Source organism: Sphaerodactylus townsendi, linkage group LG14 (genome assembly GCF_021028975.2).
Source record: "Sphaerodactylus townsendi isolate TG3544 linkage group LG14, MPM_Stown_v2.3, whole genome shotgun sequence".
In the NCBI taxonomy this organism is placed as follows: Eukaryota; Metazoa; Chordata; class Lepidosauria; order Squamata; family Sphaerodactylidae; genus Sphaerodactylus; species Sphaerodactylus townsendi.
The window spans coordinates 23,069,476-23,095,978 of NC_059438.1; the positions used below are offsets into that span (position 1 = coordinate 23,069,476).

The 26,503-nt window shown below is 55.2% G+C and overlaps 1 protein-coding gene across 1 annotated transcript; it reads right to left on the reverse strand.

Annotated features, from left to right (window-relative positions):
- Positions 1–1,990: 1,990 nt before the first annotated feature.
- Positions 1,991–21,977, reverse strand: KIAA0513 (KIAA0513 ortholog). The gene is made up of 12 exons (XM_048515314.1): positions 21,898–21,977; positions 21,123–21,222; positions 20,597–20,670; positions 19,467–19,537; positions 18,055–18,256; positions 16,658–16,698; positions 16,292–16,376; positions 14,664–14,741; positions 13,080–13,109; positions 7,748–7,828; positions 7,186–7,280; positions 1,991–5,140 (listed from the first exon to the last, which is right to left on the reverse strand). The coding sequence occupies exons 1-12, from the start codon at positions 21,975–21,977 to the stop codon at positions 5,091–5,093; spliced, it is 987 nt and encodes a 328-aa protein (XP_048371271.1). The 3' UTR covers positions 1,991–5,090.
- Positions 21,978–26,503: the final 4,526 nt, after the last annotated feature.

Genomic DNA, 26,503 nt, shown 5'->3' on the forward strand with positions numbered 1-26,503 from the left:
GATTCTTTTATTTATACTTTTCTCTGAAGTCAAATCTGACTTTTAAAAAAATTATTTTTGCTGCTAAAGCTTGATCAAATGTGTGACTATTGATTCCTTGTGATCTGGCGATGTTTTGGTAGGGGTGGGAAATGCCTGGAGATTTGGGGGTGGGGCCTGGAAAGGGGAGGGTTTCGGGAGGGGTGGGGTCACAAAGGAGGACAATACCAGAGTCCACCCTCCAGGGGAACCGGTTTCTGTAGTCTGAAGATCAGTGGCAATTCCAGATCTCCTGGGCCCGCCTGGAGAATGGCAACCCCCTTCTCTAATCATATCCAGGTTAGATTACTGTAATGTGATTCAGGTGGAGCTCCCTTTGAAAACTGGATGGGAACACCAGCCAGTCCAGACTGCAGCGATCAGACCATCCTCAGGGGTGGGATAGAGAGCTCCCGTGACTCCTGTACTGGAAGATCTGTACTTGCCCATCCATTTCCAGGCACAATTCAAAGTTCACTCTAACACCAGCGTGGTGTAGTGGTTAAGAGCAGGTGCACTCCAATCTGGAGAACCAGGTTTGATTCCCTGCTGTGCCACTTGAGCTGTGGAGGCTTATCTGGTGAACCAGATTAGCTTGTGTGCTCCAACACAGGCCAGCTGGGTGACCTTGGGCTAGTCACAGTTCATCGGAGCTCTCTCAGGGGAGGGGAGGAAAAGGAGTTTGTAAGTGTAAAGTTGCTGCTTAACCTTGGAAGGTCCTCTTCTGACAAGGTTGGCGGGACGCCCAGAACGGGGAATGTTTCTATTATCTGTATCTCCTTTTTCTTTTGCCTGTCTGTGTGAAACTGTTTCAAGGAGGTTTTCGGATGGGAACTAAAGGTGATTATCTAACTTTGGCGGGAACTGGTGGGGAGCCCGTAAAAGAGGCTGTTCGAACGTTGGGGGGTCAGTTCCCGCATTGCTTGTGATCGACTTAGAATGCCAGCTCAATAAAGAACTTGAAAAGTTACTTTTGGCCTGGACTTTACTGGTTCCTTACAGTAAGCCCCTTGGAGTCTCCTTACAGGAGAGGGGGGGTATAAATCCAAACGCCTCTTCTTATTATTCTTAAATGGCTTGAGGCTGGGGTAGTCTCCTACTGTCCAGCCCACCAGCAGAAGTTCTTCTCCCAAACCTTCCTCTCTGTGCTCACGTCCACAGAGATGAGGTGCGCAGCAACCAGGCATGGGTTTTTTTTTCAATGGTGGCACTTTGGTGGCCTTTGGAATGCCCGCCTTTTGAGATTTGCTGTGAGCCAGCACGGTATAGTGGTTAAGAGCAGGTGGACTCTAATCTGGAGAACTGGGTTTGATTCCCCACTTTCCCACACGAGTGGCAGACTCTTATCTGGTGAACTGGATTTATTTCCCCCACTCCTACACATGAAGCCTGCTGGGTGATCTTGGGCCACTCGTGGTTCTCTCAGAACTCTCTCAGCCCCAGCTACCTCACAAGGTGTTTGTTTTGGGGAGAGGAAGGGAAGGAGTTTGTAGATCGCCTTGAGACTCTTTACAGTTGAGAAAAGCAGGTTATAAATCCAAACTCTTCCTCTTCTTTATCAACCTCGCTGTGTTTTACGATCGTGTTTCTCTTTTGCCTGGTTTTAAACTGAGATCAGCTTACGGGGTTTGCCATTTGAACATTCAGACACACCGGCTTCCTTCTCCTGCTAATTTTCCTCCCAACCATTTTTTTGGGGGTGAGACAGAACCTAATTCAAGTTTATCTCCCTCAAGTAAGCAGATCTTAATCGTATTGCTGAGACACAAACAACTGCTTTGCTTCTAGGCGACAAAAGATCACGGCCTCTTGCAAAAGGAGTCCACAAAGCCTGAAACATCCTTTTTTCAAATGAAAAGGATCCCTGGAAGGCCAAACGTCTGAAGAAAAAAAGCAGCAGGTAGCAGGTAAATGTCTGTTCCTTTCCCTGTTGGCTATTTTTCCATTATAAAAACAAAGCACAGAACGCAGGTGAGGTTTTTAAAAAGGTTTTTATTTCACATCTTCATTTCCCAGCTCCTTTCATAACCAAAAGCTCCGCGTGCCCTCAAAGCACATTTTCAAACAGCAATATTCCACAAAAGGGTACAATCACACAGTCTCAACACAACACATCAGTCGCTGAACAACCACACCCGATGCACCACAACGTGGCAACGCACAGTATCAAACAACAGAACTTGGATGAAGAGAGATATATCTATTGCCATATATAATATATATATTCTTAAAAAACCAAACAGAGCATTTCGGACTCCAGTGAAAGCCACGAACGGATGTTTAACACTGAAACACTTGGTTTGTAATTGCATTAGAAAGATTCAAGACTTTCAAGAAACGATGGAGATTTTTCACCGCTAGATACTGCTAAGAAGATAAACAGCAGGGGGGAGGGAAAGGGGAAACGTACACGAGATGACACATTAATAAAAATTCAGCAGGGAAAAGGAGCAAATGGATACGCAGCTGAGATGCCCACCTTACAATCATGACCAAGAAACGACGTGGACTTGCCCCCTTTCTTGTGCCCTGCAAGAAATGCAATACCCCCAACCCCCCCACAAAAAATAGCATCTCAAACCAACTTCCTGGAGACGCAATAAATACATCCACTTTCAAAATAGCATCCCCAAAATAGACCCCAAAAACAGCATCTCAAATCCACCTCCTGGAGATGCAATAAATATGTCCGTTTTCACGCAGACAACATTCATTCACAATCAGTGACCCAGCTCCGAGTGGAGACCACGGTCCCCGTTCACACGTGGCTCAGTGTGTTCCCCCTCCAAATTGAATAATGGAAGCAGGGAGGGAAAAGCTCAAGGTCCCGGAGGAAATAAGGTATCACCACATGACAATATGCATAGAGTTTTAAATATAGCCCTGGAGCCTTCAACAGGGCGGAGAGAGAGAAAGTTTTCTCCCAACGGGACCGACGGTGCACTCAGCGTCCAGAGTCCAATGGACAATCCATGCCAGGTAGAGATGGGGATTCCGCTCCTCCTAAGCCACAAACTCACAGTATTTTGCCCAATGTGTCTGTGCACCCATTTTGCTATGCAACTTGAAAGGAGGGCTACTAATCTCGCCCTGCTCTGCACCAGCGAAAAGATTCTGGCAGGATCCCTGGAGATCCCAGAGATGGTGAAGGGTTGCCTGTCAAACTTTCTGGAAAAGGTGCTTGTGTACCTTTAACAAAAGCATGTTTGTTCCTGAATCTGTCATAACAAGAGCTGGGAATCTGCAGTTTAGCCTGGTGGATACGTGCACAATTTAGCTGTGATTCCTCTGGCCCCATCAGATCTCTTAGATAATCACAGATAATCGTTTCCATGGCACACAAAAGCCAGCTTCAAATGAGATGGCAGTTTCCCCGCAATGTCCATCCATTGGCCGTCGGTTGGGAAAACATAACAAGCACCTTTTCATAGCTTAAACCAACCACAGGCTGAATTTTTCATGCCCAATGAAGTGGAAAAGAATTCCTAAACCTGCTCTTGGGTACCCTCTACTGAACACAAGGGAAGTTACAGGTGTGTGACAAAAGAACCAGAAGGGAAATCTCAGGGTCTCCAGAGTTCCTGAGACACACACGCACACGCGCACACACACGTGCACACACACAGAGACACAGCCCTTTGCTCATTACCACTCCCTCCAAGGAGTCAAGCAGTATACAATAGGTAGCTACATATTTCCATTGTACAGGTAGTCACTGAATAACTCTGGATTCACACACGCCCCAGTATACTTTGAAATGGCATCCAAGAGTAAGTTCACACAACCTTTTTTTGGAAGTACAGTGAAAGAAGACTGGGTTGCCCACAAACCACGATTGAGGATGAATCTGGAGGGCATAATGAACTACACCCTCTACGTTGCCTTGGCAAAGTGGGTCCCAACAAGATGGTCCAAGAAACGATGCTCAAATGCTCCCGTCACTGAGAAAGACCACAGCTTAAGATTAAAAACGGCCCCTGTGAGCAGCGGTTGAATTCCTACGAAGATGGCCACAGACCAGTCTACTTAAGGAGAAGGAAATCAAGGGAACCACTGAAACGCCTCACCTCAGCTTCTGCTGAATCTAGGCTTGAAACACGGCTATTCTTTGCAGGTTCACCACTCAAAAAACATCACAGCAAAGGCACCAGAAGATTCACACTTACAGGGAGAAACGTAATACGGCTCTGAATAAACACTGCCAAAGATATGGAGTTGGGTGCTCCAAAATTAGACCCTCCCCTTGCTGACGTCTAGAACGGATCCACCTGATTATTTGGGGGGGAGGGAAAGAGTTCCGGACCCTCTCGACAGCTTGTCGGGGCTTTTCTGCAACTTTTTCACAGCAAGGGACCAGACAGGGGAAAGGTCCCTGGGAAAAATGTCCTTATAATACTCCTGCAAACAAACACACTCTGCAGGAAAGATATGAAAACAGTTGCAAGCGGCCACATTTGGATTCACCAAAGGGTCTCTAAACCCAGAGCACGCAGCAATCCCCTTCCTCTAATTGCATCAGCTCCCCTGAGCCTTCAGAAGCCCTGGCTTTCTCCGGTATGGAATACAGCAGCAAGGAACTAGCTACGCTCTTCCCGTCCCTCGCGCACATTTTCAAGCTGAACCAGTTGTTTGCTATTGAACGTGGAGCAGCACAAGCCAGGGAGAAAAGTTTGGCAACAACGCCGGGGAGGTGGCCCACCTCAAAAGCCCAGCCTCCCACCTCTGCAGAGTTTCCCGCAGTGACCGCTTTGTCTGCCTCCCGGACGGAAGATTCCCCCAGAATACTATTCAGGTAGTTCGACGTGAAAAGGCTGTAAGGATAGCAGGCGGCAGTAGAACCGGGCGGGAGTCTTGGGCGGCTGAGCTCCTAACATCTACGGGCTGCCCGGAGCAGCTCTATACAGTTGAATGACGATCATGCAGGTTTATTGCAGTAAGTTGGTTATTTTTTTGTTGGTTTTTTTTGTTAAAAGCCCATCTTCGCTTCCCAGCAGTCTCAGATGGGTTTCCACCCTCTCAACCCTTGCTGGCTTCCGCACTCAATTCCCGGTTGCAGCCGGCCAGCTGGGTTGCTACTCGGTGGCCATTTGCTCGATGTGGTCGCTCAACAGCTTGTACTGCTCTGCAAAAGGAAGATACGACAGGGTTGCGGATGGATATATCTGCAGTTTGGGAGAGATGTGTTTTTGGGGAGGGATCTGGGGGGAGACTAGAGAAGAAACAATTCTCTCCCAGACCAGGAAACACTCAACAAGCTGAATGAAATAACCATCACTGACCACTAGGGGAAGCAACTGACTCTGAGTCACGCATAAAACACAGAAATGTTGCCCTGTTTTTCAATATAAAATTGTTAATTTTTACCACCAGAGGGTGCCATTTACAAAGTCTGATTCCAGCACCAAAATGATTTGAGTATTGCTGCGAAAAGGGCGCCAGGGCAAACTTTTCAAAAATCTTTTGGGGGAAAAAGATTTTTTTATTCATAGGTAATAAATACAAATGGAGCAGCAGTGGCGTAGCAGGTTAAGAGCTCGTGTATCTAATCTGGAGGAACCGGGTTTGATTCCCAGCTTGGCCGCTTAAGCTGTGGAGGCTTATCTGGGGAATTCAGATTAGCCTGTACACTCCCACACATGCCAGCTGGGTGACCTTGGGCTAGTCACAGCTTCTCGGAGCTCTCTCAGCCCCACCTACCTCACAGGGTGTTTGTTATGAGGAGGGAAGGGCAAGGAGATTGTAAGCCCCTTTGAGTCTCCTGCAGGAGAGAAAGGGGGGATATAAATCCAAACTCTTCTTCTTCTTCTAAAGATAGCCCCTTATGCAAGCATTGGGTCATTACTGACCCCTGGGGTGAAATGACATCATGATGTTTACTAGGCGGACAATTATTTATGGCATGGTTTGCCAACGCCTTTTCCAATCGTCTCCTCTTTAAAAGAAGAAAAAGAAGCAGATATTGGATTTATACCCCCCCTTTCTTTCCTGTAAGGAGATTCAAAGGCGCTTACAATCTCCTTTCCCTTCCCCGCAACAAACATCCTGTGAGATAGGTGGGTGGGGCTGAGAGAGCTCCGAAGAACTGTGACTAGCCCAAGGTCACCCAGCTGGCATGTGTTGGAGTGCACAAGCTAATCTGGTTCACCAGATAAGCCTCCACAGCTCAAGTGGCAGAGTGGGGAATCAAACCCAGTTCTCCAGATTAGAGTGCACCTGCTCTTAACCACTACGCCACTGCTGCTCCTTTACCCCTGGCGAGCTGGATACTCATTTTACTGACCTTGGAAGGATGAAACCCTGATATGGCTCCCTGCAACCAACTTCTGTTGGGGATGAACTGGGGTTCATGAGCAGAGCTCGGACTGCAGCTTACCACTGTGCGTCACAGGGCTTTCATGGGTAGTACCCCCCACCCTCCCCCAAAAGCAGCCCTAACCAGTGGCAAATCAGGATAGTTAACAATATAATCCTTGCAGGTTTGAGTGGCTGGGAATTTGGATCTCAGTGTGGAGAAGCAGTGCAGTCGTTTTGACAGCAGGGAACACGACACCAGGAAATGCAGAAAAATGACTAACTTGGGTTGCCATATTTCACCTTGCCCATGTTAAGTGCCTGTGAATGAGCAGACTGGCATGTTCCCCGTGCCACAGGAGCCCTTTCTTCGTGGACTCCTTTGGACCACCTGGTTCCACTAGACCAGCCATTCTCAACCAGGGTTCCCTGGTACCCTGGGGTGCCATGAGCATGTCCCAGGGGTACCGCGGCAACACTACCGCCCCCCCCCCCCCTCATTTTTGTGGTGTCTCCCACTGGCACCAGCAAGGACATGGAGCTGGCCCATGGGGCAGGGCCTGCCACAAGGTCAGCAGCCACCACCACCCCCAGTGCTTCCCTTCACCCTGGAAAGGGAAGGTGGGGGTGTGGCAAGCAGGGGCAATGGGAGGGGACGGTGGAGGGTGGCGGCAGGGGTACCGTGAGATATGAAGAGTGAGGTCAAGGGTACCCTGACCTCGAAAAGGTTGGGAAACACTGCACTAGACGTTTACAGCAGAGTCAAGTGAACAAGCATGCCAGATCCCCAAAACTCTGGCCCTTTTTGGCCTCCGACTCCCGGAGCTGATTGTGTGTGAAATACACACACGCATGATCCTCCCATCCCTACCTTACCTTCATCCAGGTTTCCAATGACCGCCTGCTTCTTCAAGAAGTCATTACAAAGCTTCTTGTTCAACCCAAAGGCCAGCATGTTGTGGGTGAAGGTGCTGCAACAGAGAAAGACACACAAACATATCACAAGGAAGGCTCTGCTGGATCTGACCAAAGATTCACTGAGACCAGCAAACTGAGCAGAATAGAATCCTAGACCCGCACACGCAAAATAATGCATTTTCAAATCACTTTCATAACTGTTTGTAAGTGGATTTTGCTATTCCGCACAGCTTCAAAGATCATTGAAAGCAGTTTGAAAGTGCATTATTCTCCATGTGCGGAATGAGCCCTAGAGGCCCCAAGGGCCATCCAGTCCAACCACCTGCAATGCAGGAACACACAATCAAAGCACTCCTGACAGATGCCCATGTGTTGGAGTGCACAAGCTAATCTAGTTCACCAGATAAGCCTCCACAGCTCAAGTGGCAGAGCGGGGAAATCAAACCCAGTTCTCCAGATTAGAGTGCACCTGCTCTTAACCACTACACCACGCTGGTTTCCCAGCTTCTTCCGAGCTTACCCCAGCTGTCCAAAGGTGATATTCTCATTAAATCGCAAGCTGTCATCTCGCTCTTCCTGAGTCATGTGGCACCATTTCTCCCTGAAAACAGACGAAGCCAGATGTCAACACACAACGCACATGTGTGTGTGTGTATGCACGGGTCTGTGTGTTTATTCAGTATCAACCAAGATAGCAGAAGTTGCGAAGAACAGGGTAGAATTGGGGTAACAGCAAGGACAATGTCGCTCAGCACCCTCCTGTTCCAAATTGGATCAGGAACGGCAGATGCCCACAGGACATATTTCCTGTTGCCAACTGCAGGTTATCTGGTGGAACTTCTCTTCATACAACCAGACTAAAGCTACAAAAAAAACCACAAATCCCCATTCAACAGTTGGAGGAAATCTTGCAACCGCTACACTTCCTCTATTGAACAGGAACCAACTGATTATCCGAGCCACACATCCCAGTTGTCACAGGGGCCATGTGTGAATGCCTCCGGAGTTACCACTACATGGCTATTAACTCACCAAATGCTGCTTCCGCAGCCTTCAGACATTTATTATGGCAGCATTTTACTATGCACTAGAGATACAAGAAATACCCTACTGATTACAGAGGCCGTTTCGTGCGAATGGTCCCAGAAAGAACCGGGAAGACCGCTCCGGCATCGCAGGGCAGGGGGGGCGTGTCCCCAGGCCTCAGCGATGTGCCGGACGGCCGCAGAGATGGTAGGTCGACTGGTCACAGGGGGGAGGGATGGCACCTTCGAGCGGCTAGAAGCCGCCGTTTTCCAGTGAAACCTTGCTTTGGAAACGAGGTCGGAAAACGGCAGCTTCGCGCCGCTTGGGAGGCGCGGCTGCACAGCAGCTGCGCACCCCATCCGAACAGCTCCCTGGGGATGGTGTTTTTGCCGTCCCCAGGACACTGTTTATGGCCCGTGCGGAAAGGGCCAGAGAGTGACACTACACCATCTAGTACTCATGTTATATACCCTTCTGCTATTAGGGAGTTCCACAGGTTAGCCAAATACCAAGACACATAATATTCTGCTTGTAGAATCATAGAGTTGAAAGAGACCCCAAAGGCCATCAAGTCCAAGAAACACACCATCAAAGCACTGCTGACAGATGGCCATCCAGCCTCTCTTTAAAATCCTTCAAAGCAGGAGACTCCACCACACCCTGAGGCAGTGAGTTCCACTGTTGAACAGCCCTGTTTATTTTCACGAAGTAGTCAGGGCTGCCCTCCAGTGCATCCCCCCACCTCACCTATTATTTCACTAAATTTAATTTAATTTAATTATTTATTAATTATTTATTGTGCACTATTGTTTTAGCTGTTGTTCTGCTGTACACCGCCCAGAGCCCTTTGGGGGTGAACAGTTTATCAAGTTCAATTAATAATAATGATAATGATAATGATGAAGATGATGATGATGCTGATGATGATGATGATGATGATGATGATAATAAAGAACAACAGTAATCCCACCAGTAGTTGGTGCTCTAGGAGGAATCCCAAGAAATCTTAAAAAACATCTGGAAAGCCTAAACTTGGACAGAACATCAGTCCACCTGCTGCAGAAAGCAGCACTTCTAGGAACTGCACATATTCTACGCAAATACCTCTAATATCCTAGATCCTTGGGAAGGACTCGATATTCAGAGATTAATTCCAGACACTTGTGCTGTGTTGTTATGTGTATAATAATAATAATAATAATAATAATAATAATAATAATAATAATAATAATAATAATAATAATAATAATAAAGATCCTTTCTGCTCCTGCATCCTTTTGAGCCTTTGCAGTGTTTCCTTTCTCCTTCTTCCCGTTATTGTCAGCCACTCTTGAAGTGGATGGCAGCCCTCAACACTCAACCTTCTTCTTCCTCTTCTTCAAACTCTCTCCACACGCTGGACTCGAGGGGAAGAATCAGACCGTACCCTCAATATTGCTGATGCTTCTTTGGTTCTGGGAGCCCCCAAGCCCATGAGCTTAAACAGCCCTGCCTCACAATTGCATGAGTTCCCAAACACTGGACCTTCCACTTGAGATTTGCATGGGGTGTAAAAGAAGGGCGCAAGAGTTTCAAACCCAGCTGGAATTATGCAGATTCGTGTTAAGCGTAACCAAGAACGGAAGTCTAGAGCCCAGTTGGGTGCTCAGCAAAGCCAGAAAACGAACTACAGAACTTCATACGGTGTTTACACAGAGGGGAAGCGGAGACAGCATTTCTTAATTTCCCGGAAGCAAACATATAAATAAATCCTTTTATACAGCACAGTAGGACATCAAAGTGACAGCTAGGTTTTCATGCAGTACTTTTTTTAAAAGGCAAGGACCGTGTGCGGTCACAAGAGTTAGGAAATGCCATCTCCTGCCTGTACGATCTCGGTTTGGGAGGGATGCTGCCATTTGGCTGCGAGTCACATCTCAAACACTTGGACTTAAAAAAAACACACGTTAAGAGGAGGAAAAGGAAGGCAAGGACGTGAAGAAGGAAGTCAGTGGAGGAGAAGCAGTCAGAGAAAAAGAAAGGCCGGCGAGAAAAATGGCAAAGATGGAGTTGCCCTGAATGAGAAACGGAAGGTGGCGTTAGGATCCCGTGGCAGGGAATTCAGGAAAATTCAACGTGAACATAACCCAGACCCACAGGTGAAGCTACAGATACTTGGAGTCCACTCTCTCTGTTGTCCAGATGAAAATATAAAACTTAACATGGAAGTCTTTGTACGAAGCCAGGAAATACAGCTGACCCAGCCAGGCCTATCAGGCCAAAGTGGCTTCCTTGGCTGGTGTAGCTGACCTCCCCCTTGGCTGCACTGAGGCAAATTCCTGCAGCCCCATCCAGAGACAATCCAATGCCCTTTGTATCAAGTCTTTGTACGAAGCCAGGAAATACAGCTGACCCAGCCAGGCCTATCAGGCCAAAGTGGCTTCCTTGGCTGGTGTAGCTGACCTCCCCCTTGGCTGCACTTAAGGTGAAATTCCCTGCAGCCCCATCCAGGGGAACAATCCAATGCCCTTTGTATCAGTCTTTTATGCTGAAGCCAGGAAGTCTTTGTACACAAGCCAGGGGCTACAAGCTGGCCAGCCAGGCCTATCAGGCCAAGAGAGAAACTTCCTTGGCTGGGTGTAACCCCGGCCTCCCCTTGGCTGCACTGAGGCAAATTCCTGCAGCCCCATCCAGAGACAATCCAATGCCCTTTGTATCAAGTCTTTGTACGAAGCCAGGAAATACAGCTGACCCAGCCAGGCCTATCAGGCCAAAGTGGCTTCCTTGGCTGGTGTAACTGACCTCCCCCTTGGCTGCACTGAGGCAAATTCCTGCAGCCCCATCCAGAGACAATCCAATGCCCTGCAGGGATTTTTCTCCCTCAGCCTTTGGAGCTGCTGTTTCAAGTGCATGCAAAGAGCAGCCTTCCATCAGACAACACTGAAAGAGCCATTCATCAGCCTGGTCAAATAAAACAGGAGGCCACACAGACAGGAATAAGGGAAGAGGAGCGGGAAAGTCATGTACAGCCACACAACAGATATAGCTAAGTTCAGATGGTTCCAGATAAATGAGGGTGGGGGGGGGCGGAGATGGGGTTCTGCAGGGCCAAAAGGAGCAAAAAGGAAAATTTGGGAAGGGCGCGAGAGGGGACAGAAAGAGCCACATCAAGAACCTTTTGTAAATGTGAAAGAGCCTGTTTGTGTCCAAAAACATACCATGATGGATGACGTGAAAATAGCAAGAGAGACCAAATTCATTAAGCGCTTTTACACTAGATTTTCAGGGTTTAGACAGCACTCAAACAAACTGCAACACAACCTGTGCTGCATCCAGAACGAGGGATCGGCTGTTGTCAGCAAAGCAGACTTCGGCTGAAGCCAAACAATAACAATTAAGAGGACTGGGAGCCAACTTTGAGTGTGATAGCGTATACATCTACACAGACACCCCACAACACACAGCTTACATCTCAGCAAGGGTCACACATGAAGAAGAAGAAGAAGAAGAAGAGTTTGGATTTATATCCCCCCTTTCTCTCCTGCAGGAGACTCAAAGGGGCTGACAATCTCCTTGCCCTTCCCCCCTCACAACAAACACCCTGTGAGGTGGGTGGGGCTGAGAGAGCTCCGAGAAGCTGTGACTAGCCCAAGGTCACCCAGCCGGCATGTGTGGGAGTGCACTGGCTAATCTGAATTCCCCAGATAAGCCTCCACAGCTCAGGCGGCAAAGCTGGGAATCAAACCCGGTTCCTCCAGATTAGATACATGAGTTCTTAACCTCCTACGCCACTGCTGCTCATGTTGATACATGTGTACATCTCGTTTGTTAAAAAAAAAGAAGAGCTAGCACATGTTCACTTCAGAAATGAAGCTGGCACAGTGCCCAGATAAATGTGGGTTTGTTCAGTTGTTCATGTGTTGACTGCAACGTAAGAATTACTTAACACACAAAGATCCAGGGGTACACAGTACATGAACTGTTATCTGCATTTACTGTAACTTGTGAATAGGGCTAGTGTCCTGTCTGTTCAAACACATTTTTGAAACACACACAAAAACTCCCTGAAAAAATGGTTTTACTATAAGAAAGAAGATTTTGATTGCCTAGGCTAACCCAATCTTGTCAGATCTGGGAAGCTAAGCATGCTGCCACAGGAGGTGGTGATGGCCATTAACCTGGATAGCTTTAAAAGGGGCTTGGACAGATTTATGGAGGAGAAGTCGATCTATGGCTACCAATCTTGATCCTCCTTGATCTCAGATTGCAAAGGCCTTAACAGTCCAGGTGCTCGGGAGCAACAGCCGCAGAAGGCCATTGTTTTCACATCCTGCATGTGAGCTCCCAAAGGCACCTGGTGGGCCACTGCGAGTAGCAGAGAGCTGGACTAGATGGACTCTGGTCTGATCCAGCTGGCTTGTTCTTATGTTCTTATGTTCTTAGGGTTGCCCCTGGTTAGTATTTGGATGGGAGAGTTCTTTTCCACTGTTAGAAATACTTTCCGCCAATGGAAGGTTTAGTCTGGGATCTAGCCCCGTACATGTAAGTGAAATGCAGACAATGACTTTCTCAGCAATTCCGTTGTTGGATGCTGTACACATTTGGCCCCCCCTTCTCTGTTCCCCTTCCTCCAGCCTCTCTTTGTTTGGCTCCAGCTGACCATGATCCCCCAGACTTTGATCAGAGCCCTTTTCTTTGAATGGGAATTTTGTCACGCAGCAGACACCCGGAGCTCCTTTGCAACTGGCGAGTCACGTTTTTGGACCCAAAGAAAGCAGGCAGAGTTACCATTCAGAGAAGAAGAAGAAGAAGAAGAAAAGTCACCAAGAAAATGCAGACAGACACACCTTGTTTCCTCCTCCTCTCCAGCATTCCCTCTGGAGCGGCAGCAGAAAGAGCCGACAGAAGGTGGACATGTTAAAGATCATGCAAGAAAGATGGGTGGAGAGAGAGACAGCATGGGAGGAGAGAAAAGAGAAGAAACCGAAAGAGAAAGAAAGAGAGAAATTAGTTTCCACCCATCCCTCCCCACAAAAGCAAAAGAGAGGCCTCCCTCCCTTGTCTAGCTCTCAACCAGTCTCCCTCTTGGGTGTCCTCTATCAAAACAAACCACCAAGTGTGTGAAATGAACCTTTGGCTAAGCCTTCCCTTGAGCGCTCAGAAAGCTCAACTCAGGGGGCTTCCCCTGCCAATCGACAGATCTGGAACACAAAGATCAGTCTGATATCCGGGCTGTATGGCCATGTTCTAGCAGCATTCTCTCCTGACGTTTTGCCTGCATCTGTGGCTGGCATCTTCAGAGCCCTTTGGGGACGGGGCGGGATAGAAATTTAAAGTATAAATAAAATAAAAAATAAAATCTGATGTTGGGAAAGCAAGTGGAGTATATATACCTGTTGGAGTGTCCAAAGTGGGTGAAGAAACACCAAACGCAGCGCTCAGACACGTATCTGACGAGGAACCACCAAACTCAGACAAGGAACCACCAAACGCAGCGCGCAGACACGTATCAAAGAACACGAAAGGCACTGCAGACTATTTCAGCCAGAAAAATCAGCAATAGCAGAACACATGATAAACCAACCTGGACATAGAATATTATTTGAAAACACAGAAATTCTGGACCACTCTGACAACCACTAGGTCAGACTACACAGAGAAGCCATTGAAATCCACAAGCACATGGACAATTTCAACAGAAAGGAAGAAACCATGATAATGAACAGAACTTGGCTGCCAGTGTTGAAAAAATACTAAGAGTCAAGACAGTGACTAATCAGCTCCCACACAAACATGGGGATGACTATAGACAAAGGAAACCAAAGGCCAAGGATACTTCTATTCAGATGCTCCCTTACCTATCTGACCTTGCTATCTTCACTGTTACTCCCATGCTATAGACTTCATTGTTACTCATACTTCTATTCAGATGCCCTCACCTATTGACCTGGCTGTCTTCTTTGTTACTCACAGACAATGTTTCTTCACCCACCCTGGACACTCCAACATGTATATATACTCCACTTGCTTTCCCAACATCAGATCCTCTGAAGATGCCAGCCACAGATGCAGGCGAAACGTCAGGAGAGAATGCTGCTAGAACACGGCCATACAGCCCGGAAACCACACAGCACCCCAGTGATTCCAGCCGTGAAAGCCTTCGACAATACAGCAGTCTGATACCTTAACACAGAAGTGTCCAACTTTGGTGCCCCAGATGTTCGTGGACTACGATTCCCACAGTTGGCCATGCTGGCAGGGGCTGATGGGAATCGTAGTCCATGAACATCTGGGGCACCAGAGTTGGACACCCCTGCCTTAAGAGGACAAAATGAAGCTTTTACAGATGTAACGGCAGGGGGAGGGGGGAGTTTATCCGACCCCCTTCTGACCCACCCCTCTAAGGCCCCAAAAGGAAGTGAGATTCCTACCTGGTGGTAGGAGAGCGTTTCCGCCTCTCGCAGTGGACTGCATCAAAGAAAGCTGCGTTCCAAAACCTCAGCGTGTGCCTGCAAAGTGGGGAGTGACAACAGATGCTGGGGACTTCTCAGGCAAAATCAAGTATGTTTCTATTCTACTCTTTCTCCAAGGAGTTCAGGCCAGAACGCATGAATCTCCCCTCCCCAATTTTATCCCAACAACCGCCCTATAAGTTAGATTATGTACAAATATTGCCTAAAGGAGGAGAAGGTGGAGAGCAAAAGGACTAGCCCATGGTCACCCAGGGAGCTTGGTGTCAGAGTGGGGCTCTGAACCCCGGATATCCAGATCCTATCTGAGAGCAGCAGTGGCGTAGTGGCTAAGAGCAGGTGCACTCTGATCTGGAGGAACCGGGTTTGATTCTCCGCTCTGCTGCCTGAGCTGTGGAGGCTTATCTGGGGAATTCAGATTAGCCTGTGCATTCCAACACAGGCCAGCTGGGTGACCTTGGGCTAGTCACAGATTTTCGGAGCTCTCTCAGCCCCACCCACCTCACAGGGTGTTTGTTGTGAGGGGGGAAGGGCAAGGAGATTGTAAGCCCCTTTGAGTCTCCAACAGGAGAGAAAGGGGGGATATAAATCCAAACTCTTCTTCTTCTTCTTCTTCTTCTTCTAGTTGAACACACAGGCTGCATTCGTGTCTAGCATATTTTAGGGAACTATTTTTAATGCAAGGGAAAGTTGGAATGTAGCAGGATAAGAGGAAGACCCAGCATGAGAAGGAGAAGAAGGGTTTGGATTTATATCCCACATTTCCCTCCTGTAAAGAGACTCAAGGTGGCTTCCAAGCTCCTTTCCCTTCATCTCCCCACAACAGACACCTTGTGAGGCAGGTGGGGCTGAGAGAGTTCAGAGGGAACTGTGACTAGCCCAAGGTCACCCAGCAGGAATGTAGGAGTGCGGAAACACATCTGGTTCACCAGATAAGCCTCTGCCACTCAGGGGGAGGAGTGGGGAATCAAACCCGGTTCTCCAGATTAGAATCCACCTACTCTTAACCACTGTACCACGCTGGCAATCATGAAGATGGATTTACTCAATCCAGGAAGCCCCGGGCCTCAGTTTGCAAAACCTGCGCAAGGCTGTTAATCATGGAACATTCGGCAGGACATAAATTCATAAGGTTGCCCTAAATCAGAAGCACCCTTCGTGGCACACAACCCTGTTTTCAGTCAGTGCTTGTGCTGGTCTCTGTTGGGGCATTTTATTTATTAAAACGTACCCTGAGAACTCTGTTGACTGCAGGCTATTTTTCATGTCGTCCCTATAAATGAAACTCTATACTCAGGACTGTCACCAGGTGTGCAAATATTGTCTAAAAGAAAGAATGGCTTAGAGCACAGGTGTCAAACTCGCAGCCCTCCAGATGTTATGGACTACAGTTCCCATCATCCCCTGCCAGCATCATGCTGGCAGGGGACGATGGGAACTGTAGTCCATAACATCTGGAGGGCCGTGAGTTTGACACGTATGGCTTAGAGTGTCCCAGGTGCTGATGAGAAGGAATAAGAAGAGCCCCACAAATGAAGGGGCCGTGGGTTTTTGCCCCAACGTGCCAGCTGTGAGCAGCCGAGTCTTACCAGATGGGCTGCTGCTTCAGGTGCATGTACAGGTAGATCTTATCGCCCGTCTTTTCTTCCTCCTCCTCAGGAGTGTACAGAGAAACTGCAAGGGGAGGCAAGAATAGGTCAAGGAGGTGTTTTTTTGGACACACACACTTCAACCAAAAAAAAGCATCCCGCCCTCCATGAAGCAGCCTGTTAACTGGCGATGCCGGGAACTGAACCCGGGGTTTTCTGAATGCCAAGCAGATGCTCTTCCACTGAGCTGCCTCATTTCATACCAGGATCTACCTCCCTCTGACCTACAGGAAGCTGAGCTGTTCAGAATATTTTGAAGACAAACTTTTAAACATCCCCACACAGGACCTCAATAGTTGCACTTACCTGATTTCTGGATTCTCTCTTTCGGCTTCTCTTCTCCATCCCTAGAAAACATACAAACAGATGCCAACCAGGCAGGGAAAGCACTGGCCGAATGTGGAACAGCCCTCCCCTCCCAGACTAAAGTCTTTTCACAATTCTCAGGGCAAAGAGCAAATTCTCTGCCTTCCTGGCAAAGCAGGAACAGGGACAGGACTCATTCTGGATCGTAGTAGTAGTAGTAGTAGTAGTAGTAGTAGTAGTAGTAGTAGTAGTAGCAGTAGTAGTAGTAGTAGTAGTAGAAGAAGAAGGAGAAGGAGAAGGAGAAGGAGAAGGAGAGGGAGAAGAAGAAGAAGAAGAAGAAGAAGGAGGAGGAGGAGGAGGAGGAGGAGGAGGAGAAGGAGGAGGAGGAGGAGGAGGAGGAGGAGAGGGAGAAGAAGAGGGAGAGGGAGAGGGGGAAGAGGAAGAAGAAGAAGAGGAAGAAGAAGAAGGAGAAGAAGAAGAAGGAGGAGGAGGAGGAGGAGGAGGAGAGGGAGAGGGAGAAGGAGAGGGAGAGGAAGAAGAGGAAGAAGAAGGAGAGGGAGAGGGAGAAGAGGAAGAAGAAGAAGAGGAAGAAGAGGAGTAGTAGTTTGGATTTATATCCCCCCTTTCCTTCCTATAAGGAGACTCAAAGGGGCTGACAATCTCCTTCCCCCCTCACAGCAAACACCCTGTGAGGTGGGTGGGGCTGAGAGAGCTCCGAAGAACTGTGACTAGCCCAAGGTCACCCAGCTGGCATGTGTTGGAGTGCACAAGCTAATCTGGTTCACCAGATAAGCCTCCATAGTTCAAGTGGCAGAGCGGAGAATCAAACCCGGTCTTCCAGATTAGAGTGCACCTGCTCTTAACCACCACACCAACACATGAAACTGCCTGACACTGAATTGGACCATTGGTCCACCAAGGTCAGTATTGTCTACTCAGCCGGCAGCATCTCCCTGGGTGGGTCAGGCTGAGGTCTTTCACATCACCTACTGCCTGGTCCTTTTTAACTGGAGATGCCATAGATTGAGCCCGGGGCCTTCTACATGCTGAGCAAACGCTCTACCACTGAGCCACAGTCCTCCCCTTCACTGAGGCTGATTCCGCATGGGCCAAAAACAGCAGTGTGAAAATGGTTTGAAAATGGTGTAAAAGGGTTTAAAACGGTGTAAAAGGGTTTATACTGTTTTCACACCGTTTTCACACCGCTGTTTTTGGCCCATGTGGAATCAGCCTGAGATTCCAGGTGTGACCTCGCACGAGCTGCCCCAGGCGGCCTGGGAAGGAGCTGGCTGCGGTCTTCAGGAAGAGCTGGATCTGGCTGCCCCTTGAGCAATCTGCCAGCGGTGGCTATTGCAGAAACAGATCGGGCAACGCTGGTCTCCAAGCACGAGACTCACTCGTTTTTCTTGGCCGTGGGAGATTTCATCTTGGATTCGAAGCTTCCGAAGAAGCCTTTCATGTTCTCAGACTTGGTGTTTTTTAGGAGCCGTTCCGCAATGTCCTTCTTCTCAGCCAGCCAGCTGTTGGCGGACTTCAGGTATGAGTCGATGCTGCCGGTGGCCTTCTCTTTGGCCTCGGAGGGCAGGGCTTGCAGCTTGCCTATCGGAAAAGATCAAAAACAAAAACCCTGAACTTAAGATGCTGCCTTACACCAGGGTCCATCGGACTCAGCGTGGTCTACTCTGAGCAGCAACAACTCCCCAGGGCACAGGTGTCAAACTCACGCCCCTCCAGATGTTATGGACTACAGTTCCCATCATCCCCTGCCAGCATGATGATGGCAGGGGATGATGGGAACTGTAGTCCATAACATCTGGAGGGCCGCGAGTTTGACACTTATGCCCCAGGGTCTCGGCACAGAAAGATCTCTCCCAACGCCCCAGATCGGAGGTCCCAGAGAATGAATGAATCTGAAATCTTCTGCATGAACCACACCCTCTATCAGCGAGGCCCGGCCGCTGCTTTTAAACATAATTTCATTCGTCCCCTAGAAATCGATTCCACACCAGTCCTGGTTTTAACTCCTTCTCATTGCCAGTTTCCAGTCCTCATAATTCAAACTGAGGATTAGATTTTAAAACGTAAGAAATGATTAACGTCAGGGAAGCAAGTCAAAGCTACATCTCATTCGTGACCCTTCTGATATTTCTTCAACCTCCAAAACCTCGTATAGTTTTTTCAAAGAAAATTATTTCAGCAAAATTGGAGGTGTTTACTATCACATTCTATAACGCTACAGAATAAGTATGATAGTCTGGCCAGAAACTGAATCCACTTTTCCTAGAGGCCTCTCCTCTGAAGATCCTGGGCCCCAAGGTAAGCTCAAACCTTTTGCAGAAAACAGGAAAGTATTTTCCTGACGTATCCAGTGATGAGAGGAAACACTTCTTAACGCAACGTGTGATTGGTGTTTGGAATATGCTGCCACAGGAAGTGGTGATGGCCACTAACCTGGATAGCTTTAAAAGGGGCTTGGACAGATTTATGGAGGAGAAGTCGATCTATGGCTACCAATCTTGATCCTCTTTGATCTGAGATTGCAAATGCCTTAACAGACCAGGTGCTCGGGAGCAACAGTCGCAGAAGGCCATTGCTTTCACATCCTGCACGTGAGCTCCCAAAGGCCCCTGGTGGGCCACTGCAAGTAACAGAGAGCTGGACTAGATGGACTCTGGTCTGATCCAGCTGGCTTGTTCTTATGTTCTTATGTTCTTATGTTCTTATTAGAGCGGGAGGATCAATCCAAAGGAGTAGTTGTGTTATGTACAAAGAAAAGGTATTCAACAGGCAGATGGAATCAGCTGCTTACCAATATAGTAGTAAGTGAAGCACATCGTCATGAGATTCTTCGCAGGACTGAAGTCATCCATTTGATAACACCTGAATGGGCAAAGGATATAGAACAGTTTCTCTGCTGTAAAGAGACTCAAAGGGGCTTACAATCTCCTTTCCCTTCCTCCCCCCCCCCCCACACAACAAACACCCTGTGAGGTGGGTGGGGCTGAGAGAGCTCCAAAGAACTGGGACTAGCCCAAGGTCACCCAGCTGGTATGTGTTGGAGTGCACAAACTAATCTGGTTTGCCAGATGAGCCTCCACAGCTCAAGCAGCAGAGCAGGGAATCAAGCCCATTTCTCCAGATTAGAGTGCACCTGCTCTTAACCTCTACACCTTGCTGGCTCTCAGAAGGAAGTCCAGTGTTGCCGTGAAGAGGCAGGCAATGGAACCACCTCTGTTTGTCTCTTGCCCTGAACAGGATGGTCCAAGGCTAGCCTGATATTATCAGATTCCAAAAGCTAAGCGGGTTCAGTCCTGGTTAGTACTTGGATGGGAGACCACCAAATAAGGGGATATTCCTCCGCCCAGTCCTCTTGGGGGCTTTCCCTCTGCCATGGCGTCTTGGGCAGAGGTGGGATCCAGCAGGTTGTCACAGGTTCCCGAGAGTAGGTTACTAATTATTTGTGTGTGCTGAGAGGGGGTTACTAATTGGTGATTTTGCCACATAATTTTTGCCTTAGTTATGCCCTCCTCTCAGCACGCAGAACTTGAAGCAGTCTAGCAGGAGATGCACCGGCGTGCGTGGTAGCCTACGCCTGCGTGCATTCGTTTCCCGCCCAAGGACCGGCGCAGTGGGTGCGGCCTTGCCACAGCCACGCCCGGGAATGCCCCGCCCCCGGAATGCCCGCCCCCGCCCCATCGTGCCCCACCCAGCCCCATTGGCGCTACGCCACAGTTTGAATCCCACCACCATGGGAACCTGTTACTAAAATTTTTGGATCCCACCACTGGTCTTGGGCCCTTCCTTCCAATTAAGAGCCCAGCCAAAATGAAGCCGGAATCAAAGCCTCTCCCTCTCTTGTCGTCCGGAACAGTTTGTGCCGCAGGATTCTCCGGATTGCTGCTACTAAACGAGTCCTTTTCCACGTCTGGCGTTACTCACTCAAAGAGCACCACGGCGAAGGACTGCACCAGCCGGTAGAAGGTCTGCTCCGAGACACACTTGGAGTTGCAGCGCTGTGAAAACACAGATGGCAGAGCGCGTTGGGCTGTTTGTTCTAATGGGAGCCAAAAGCATCCTGCATTGAACACGATGCTCTCTCTCACCCAGGGACTTCACAGAGCACCAGAAGGAACCTCAGGACCTGCTTATTCGTTCCGCAGAGAAGCGATAAAAGTTTTCCTGGCCTGAAAACTTCAGGATGCAGGTTGGGAGGCGGCATATCTGAATGCTACCCCTGCAAGGTTGTTGTGCGGGAAAGCTCTTCATGGGGAGGATAATCAAGGCAGCGAACTGGTCACATGGAGAAGCTGCTGCGCCTTCTTTTGTAAAGGAAATTCAGACATGGTAAGAACTACACAGGAAGCAGCTTTACGCTGAATCAGACCTTGATCCATTAATGCACTAGAAGGCAAGGGGGAAAATATGACCCCTGCCACCTGCTATTACGTTCCATATTTCTTCTTACCTGGGCACTCACGTATCTTGCAAACCACTCCCGGCCCTTCGCGTTCTCTCCGCTGCAGAGTTCCCCAAACCGTGCCTTTTCCTCTTGGTCAAATTCCTCTCTGGAATCATAAAACAAAACACAGAAAAGCTCACAGATGCTTAAAGCTGGCACAACAAAGATAAGGAGAAAATGAGCTGGGTTTAAAATCTTGCCACAATAGACACTCTGCTAGGTGACCTCAAGCAAGTTCTCATTTGACAGTCCTATCCTCACGACTGTCAAATGCATAAAGCACAGGTGTCAAACTCGCGGCCCTCCAGATGTTATGGACTACAGTTCCCATCATCCCCTGCCAGCATCATGCTGGTAGGGGATGATGGGAGCTCTAGTCCATAACATCTGGAGGGATGCGAGTTTGACACCTATGGCATAAAGCAATGGGATTTTACAGCATTACTGTTTTATTAATAGCTTATTATTTTAGTAGGAATACTGATAACTCCTCCTATTATTAACAATGACATAGGGAGGGAAGGTAGCATGGTATAGCCCTAACTTGGATGGGAGACTTCCAAAGAAGACTTTGCAGAGGAGGGCGACGGCAAACCACCTCGGTGTCTGTGCATGTGAGCTTGGCCAGGATGGAGGCTTTTTGATTGCAATAGACAACGGGGAGTGGCACTTGGAGAAGACCTTTGACACTTTCCTCTTCATGCATCAGAACCAGCTGTTTCAAGTGAGATGATATCTATAGGACGTCCAGCTGAGCAGGAAAAGAGCTGCCCCGAATTACCTAAAGCATTCTGGTGAACTTAAAAGTGTGCCCCAGGTTGGGTCATTTATTTGCTTCATCCATACCACATCTAGCTCCATTACTGGGAACACTAAAAGGCTCATGTTGTTCTCCTCCTGTCCTCCATTTTATCCTCACCAGAGGCGTAACAAGGAGGGGTCCAGGGGCACTAAAGTCCTGGGCGTCACTTCTTGGGGTCATGTGCGGGGGCACATTGCACAGCCGCCCCTAGCAACTGCACCCTGCCCTCGAATGCCCCATGGAGTTCAGAGCAGAGGTACAGAGGAACACTGGCCAGCGGGGCTTGTCCCAACCCTGTGGATTTTGGGAGCAGTGAGGGTTGTTTGATGCTGGCCTCAGCTCACCCGGGTCCAGCTTTAAACTGCAGGCTTGGAGCCCGGCTCGGGCTGCGCTACTCCAGAACTCTATATGGAGTTTGGGGGCAGGAGCCATTGTGGGGGGTGGGGGGGCAGCAACTAAAGGTGAGCCCTAAGCATATTTTACACAGCTACACCCCTGATCCTCACAACTACCACCCTGCAAAGTAGGTTAGTGTGAGAGGGCATTACTGGTCCAAGATCATCCAGCAAGATGCTATGCCAGGGTGCGGGTTTGAATCTGGCTTTCCCAGATCCTAGCCCCGTGGTGGCGAACCTTTGGCACTCCAGATGTTATGGACTACAATTCCCATCAGCCCCTGCCAGCATGGCCAATTGGCCATGCTGGCAGGGGCTGTGTGGGGGGGGGGGGGGTTGGGGGGGGGGGGGTGGGGGGGGGGGGGGGGGGGGGGGGGGGGGGGAGGGGGGGGGGGGGGGGGGGGGGGGGGGGGGGGGGGAGGGGGGGGGGGTGCCGGGGGGGGGGGGGGAAGGGGGGGGGGGGTTTGGGGGGGGGGGGGGGTGGGGGGGGAAGGGGGTGGGGTGGGGTGGGGGTGGGGGGGGGGGGGGGTGGTGGGGGGGGGGCGTGGGGGGAGGGCGGGGTGGCGGGGGGGGGGGGTGGGGGGGGGGGGGGGTGGGGGGGGGGGGGGGTGGGGGGGGGGGGGGGTGGGGGGGGGGGGGGGTGGGGGGGGGGGGGGGTGGGGGGGGGGGGGGGTGGGGGGGGGGGGGGGTGGGGGGGGGGGGGGGTGGGGGGGGGGGGGGGTGGGGGGGGGGGGGGGTGGGGGGGGGGGGGGGTGGGGGGGGGGGGGGGTGGGGGGGGGGGGGGGTGGGGGGGGGGGGGGGTGGGGGGGGGGGGGGGTGGGGGGGGGGGGGGGTGGGGGGGGGGGGGGGTGGGGGGGGGGGGGGGTGGGGGGGGGGGGGGGTGGGGGGGGGGGGGGGTGGGGGGGGGGGGGGGTGGGGGGGGGGGGGGGTGGGGGGGGGGGGGGGTGGGGGGGGGGGGGGGTGGGGGGGGGGGGGGGTGGGGGGGGGGGGGGGTGGGGGGGGGGGGGGGTGGGGGGGGGGGGGGGTGGGGGGGGGGGGGGGTGGGGGGGGGGGGGGGTGGGGGGGGGGGGGGGTGGGGGGGGGGGGGGGTGGGGGGGGGGGGGGGTGGGGGGGGGGGGGGGTGGGGGGGGGGGGGGGTGGGGGGGGGGGGGGGTGGGGGGGGGGGGGGGTGGGGGGGGGGGGGGGTGGGGGGGGGGGGGGGTGGGGGGGGGGGGGGGTGGGGGGGGGGGGGGGTGGGGGGGGGGGGGGGTGGGGGGGGGGGGGGGTGGGGGGGGGGGGGGGTGGGGGGGGGGGGGGGTGGGGGGGGGGGGGGGTGGGGGGGGGGGGGGGTGGGGGGGGGGGGGGGTGGGGGGGGGGGGGGGTGGGGGGGGGGGGGGGTGGGGGGGGGGGGGGGTGGGGGGGGGGGGGGGTGGGGGGGGGGGGGGGTGGGGGGGGGGGGGGGTGGGGGGGGGGGGGGGTGGGGGGGGGGGGGGGTGGGGGGGGGGGGGGGTGGGGGGGGGGGGGGGTGGGGGGGGGGGGGGGTGGGGGGGGGGGGGGGTGGGGGGGGGGGGGGGTGGGGGGGGGGGGGGGTGGGGGGGGGGGGGGGTGGGGGGGGGGGGGGGTGGGGGGGGGGGGGGGTGGGGGGGGGGGGGGGTGGGGGGGGGGGGGGGTGGGGGGGGGGGGGGGTGGGGGGGGGGGGGGGTGGGGGGGGGGGGGGGTGGGGGGGGGGGGGGGTGGGGGGGGGGGGGGGTGGGGGGGGGGGGGGGTGGGGGGGGGGGGGGGTGGGGGGGGGGGGGGGTGGGGGGGGGGGGGGGTGGGGGGGGGGGGGGGTGGGGGGGGGGGGGGGTGGGGGGGGGGGGGGGTGGGGGGGGGGGGGGGTGGGGGGGGGGGGGGGTGGGGGGGGGGGGGGGTGGGGGGGGGGGGGGGTGGGGGGGGGGGGGGGTGGGGGGGGGGGGGGGTGGGGGGGGGGGGGGGTGGGGGGGGGGGGGGGTGGGGGGGGGGGGGGGTGGGGGGGGGGGGGGGTGGGGGGGGGGGGGGGTGGGGGGGGGGGGGGGTGGGGGGGGGGGGGGGTGGGGGGGGGGGGGGGTGGGGGGGGGGGGGGGTGGGGGGGGGGGGGGGTGGGGGGGGGGGGGGGTGGGGGGGGGGGGGGGTGGGGGGGGGGGGGGGTGGGGGGGGGGGGGGGTGGGGGGGGGGGGGGGTGGGGGGGGGGGGGGGTGGGGGGGGGGGGGGGTGGGGGGGGGGGGGGGTGGGGGGGGGGGGGGGTGGGGGGGGGGGGGGGTGGGGGGGGGGGGGGGTGGGGGGGGGGGGGGGTGGGGGGGGGGGGGGGTGGGGGGGGGGGGGGGTGGGGGGGGGGGGGGGTGGGGGGGGGGGGGGGTGGGGGGGGGGGGGGGTGGGGGGGGGGGGGGGTGGGGGGGGGGGGGGGTGGGGGGGGGGGGGGGTGGGGGGGGGGGGGGGTGGGGGGGGGGGGGGGTGGGGGGGGGGGGGGGTGGGGGGGGGGGGGGGTGGGGGGGGGGGGGGGTGGGGGGGGGGGGGGGTGGGGGGGGGGGGGGGTGGGGGGGGGGGGGGGTGGGGGGGGGGGGGGGTGGGGGGGGGGGGGGGTGGGGGGGGGGGGGGGTGGGGGGGGGGGGGGGTGGGGGGGGGGGGGGGTGGGGGGGGGGGGGGGTGGGGGGGGGGGGGGGTGGGGGGGGGGGGGGGTGGGGGGGGGGGGGGGTGGGGGGGGGGGGGGGTGGGGGGGGGGGGGGGTGGGGGGGGGGGGGGGTGGGGGGGGGGGGGGGTGGGGGGGGGGGGGGGTGGGGGGGGGGGGGGGTGGGGGGGGGGGGGGGTGGGGGGGGGGGGGGGTGGGGGGGGGGGGGGGTGGGGGGGGGGGGGGGTGGGGGGGGGGGGGGGTGGGGGGGGGGGGGGGTGGGGGGGGGGGGGGGTGGGGGGGGGGGGGGGTGGGGGGGGGGGGGGGTGGGGGGGGGGGGGGGTGGGGGGGGGGGGGGGTGGGGGGGGGGGGGGGTGGGGGGGGGGGGGGGTGGGGGGGGGGGGGGGTGGGGGGGGGGGGGGGTGGGGGGGGGGGGGGGTGGGGGGGGGGGGGGGTGGGGGGGGGGGGGGGTGGGGGGGGGGGGGGGTGGGGGGGGGGGGGGGTGGGGGGGGGGGGGGGTGGGGGGGGGGGGGGGTGGGGGGGGGGGGGGGTGGGGGGGGGGGGGGGTGGGGGGGGGGGGGGGTGGGGGGGGGGGGGGGTGGGGGGGGGGGGGGGTGGGGGGGGGGGGGGGTGGGGGGGGGGGGGGGTGGGGGGGGGGGGGGGTGGGGGGGGGGGGGGGTGGGGGGGGGGGGGGGTGGGGGGGGGGGGGGGTGGGGGGGGGGGGGGGTGGGGGGGGGGGGGGGTGGGGGGGGGGGGGGGTGGGGGGGGGGGGGGGTGGGGGGGGGGGGGGGTGGGGGGGGGGGGGGGTGGGGGGGGGGGGGGGTGGGGGGGGGGGGGGGTGGGGGGGGGGGGGGGTGGGGGGGGGGGGGGGTGGGGGGGGGGGGGGGTGGGGGGGGGGGGGGGTGGGGGGGGGGGGGGGTGGGGGGGGGGGGGGGTGGGGGGGGGGGGGGGTGGGGGGGGGGGGGGGTGGGGGGGGGGGGGGGTGGGGGGGGGGGGGGGTGGGGGGGGGGGGGGGTGGGGGGGGGGGGGGGTGGGGGGGGGGGGGGGTGGGGGGGGGGGGGGGTGGGGGGGGGGGGGGGTGGGGGGGGGGGGGGGTGGGGGGGGGGGGGGGTGGGGGGGGGGGGGGGTGGGGGGGGGGGGGGGTGGGGGGGGGGGGGGGTGGGGGGGGGGGGGGGTGGGGGGGGGGGGGGGTGGGGGGGGGGGGGGGTGGGGGGGGGGGGGGGTGGGGGGGGGGGGGGGTGGGGGGGGGGGGGGGTGGGGGGGGGGGGGGGTGGGGGGGGGGGGGGGTGGGGGGGGGGGGGGGTGGGGGGGGGGGGGGGTGGGGGGGGGGGGGGGTGGGGGGGGGGGGGGGTGGGGGGGGGGGGGGGTGGGGGGGGGGGGGGGTGGGGGGGGGGGGGGGTGGGGGGGGGGGGGGGTGGGGGGGGGGGGGGGTGGGGGGGGGGGGGGGTGGGGGGGGGGGGGGGTGGGGGGGGGGGGGGGTGGGGGGGGGGGGGGGTGGGGGGGGGGGGGGGTGGGGGGGGGGGGGGGTGGGGGGGGGGGGGGGTGGGGGGGGGGGGGGGTGGGGGGGGGGGGGGGTGGGGGGGGGGGG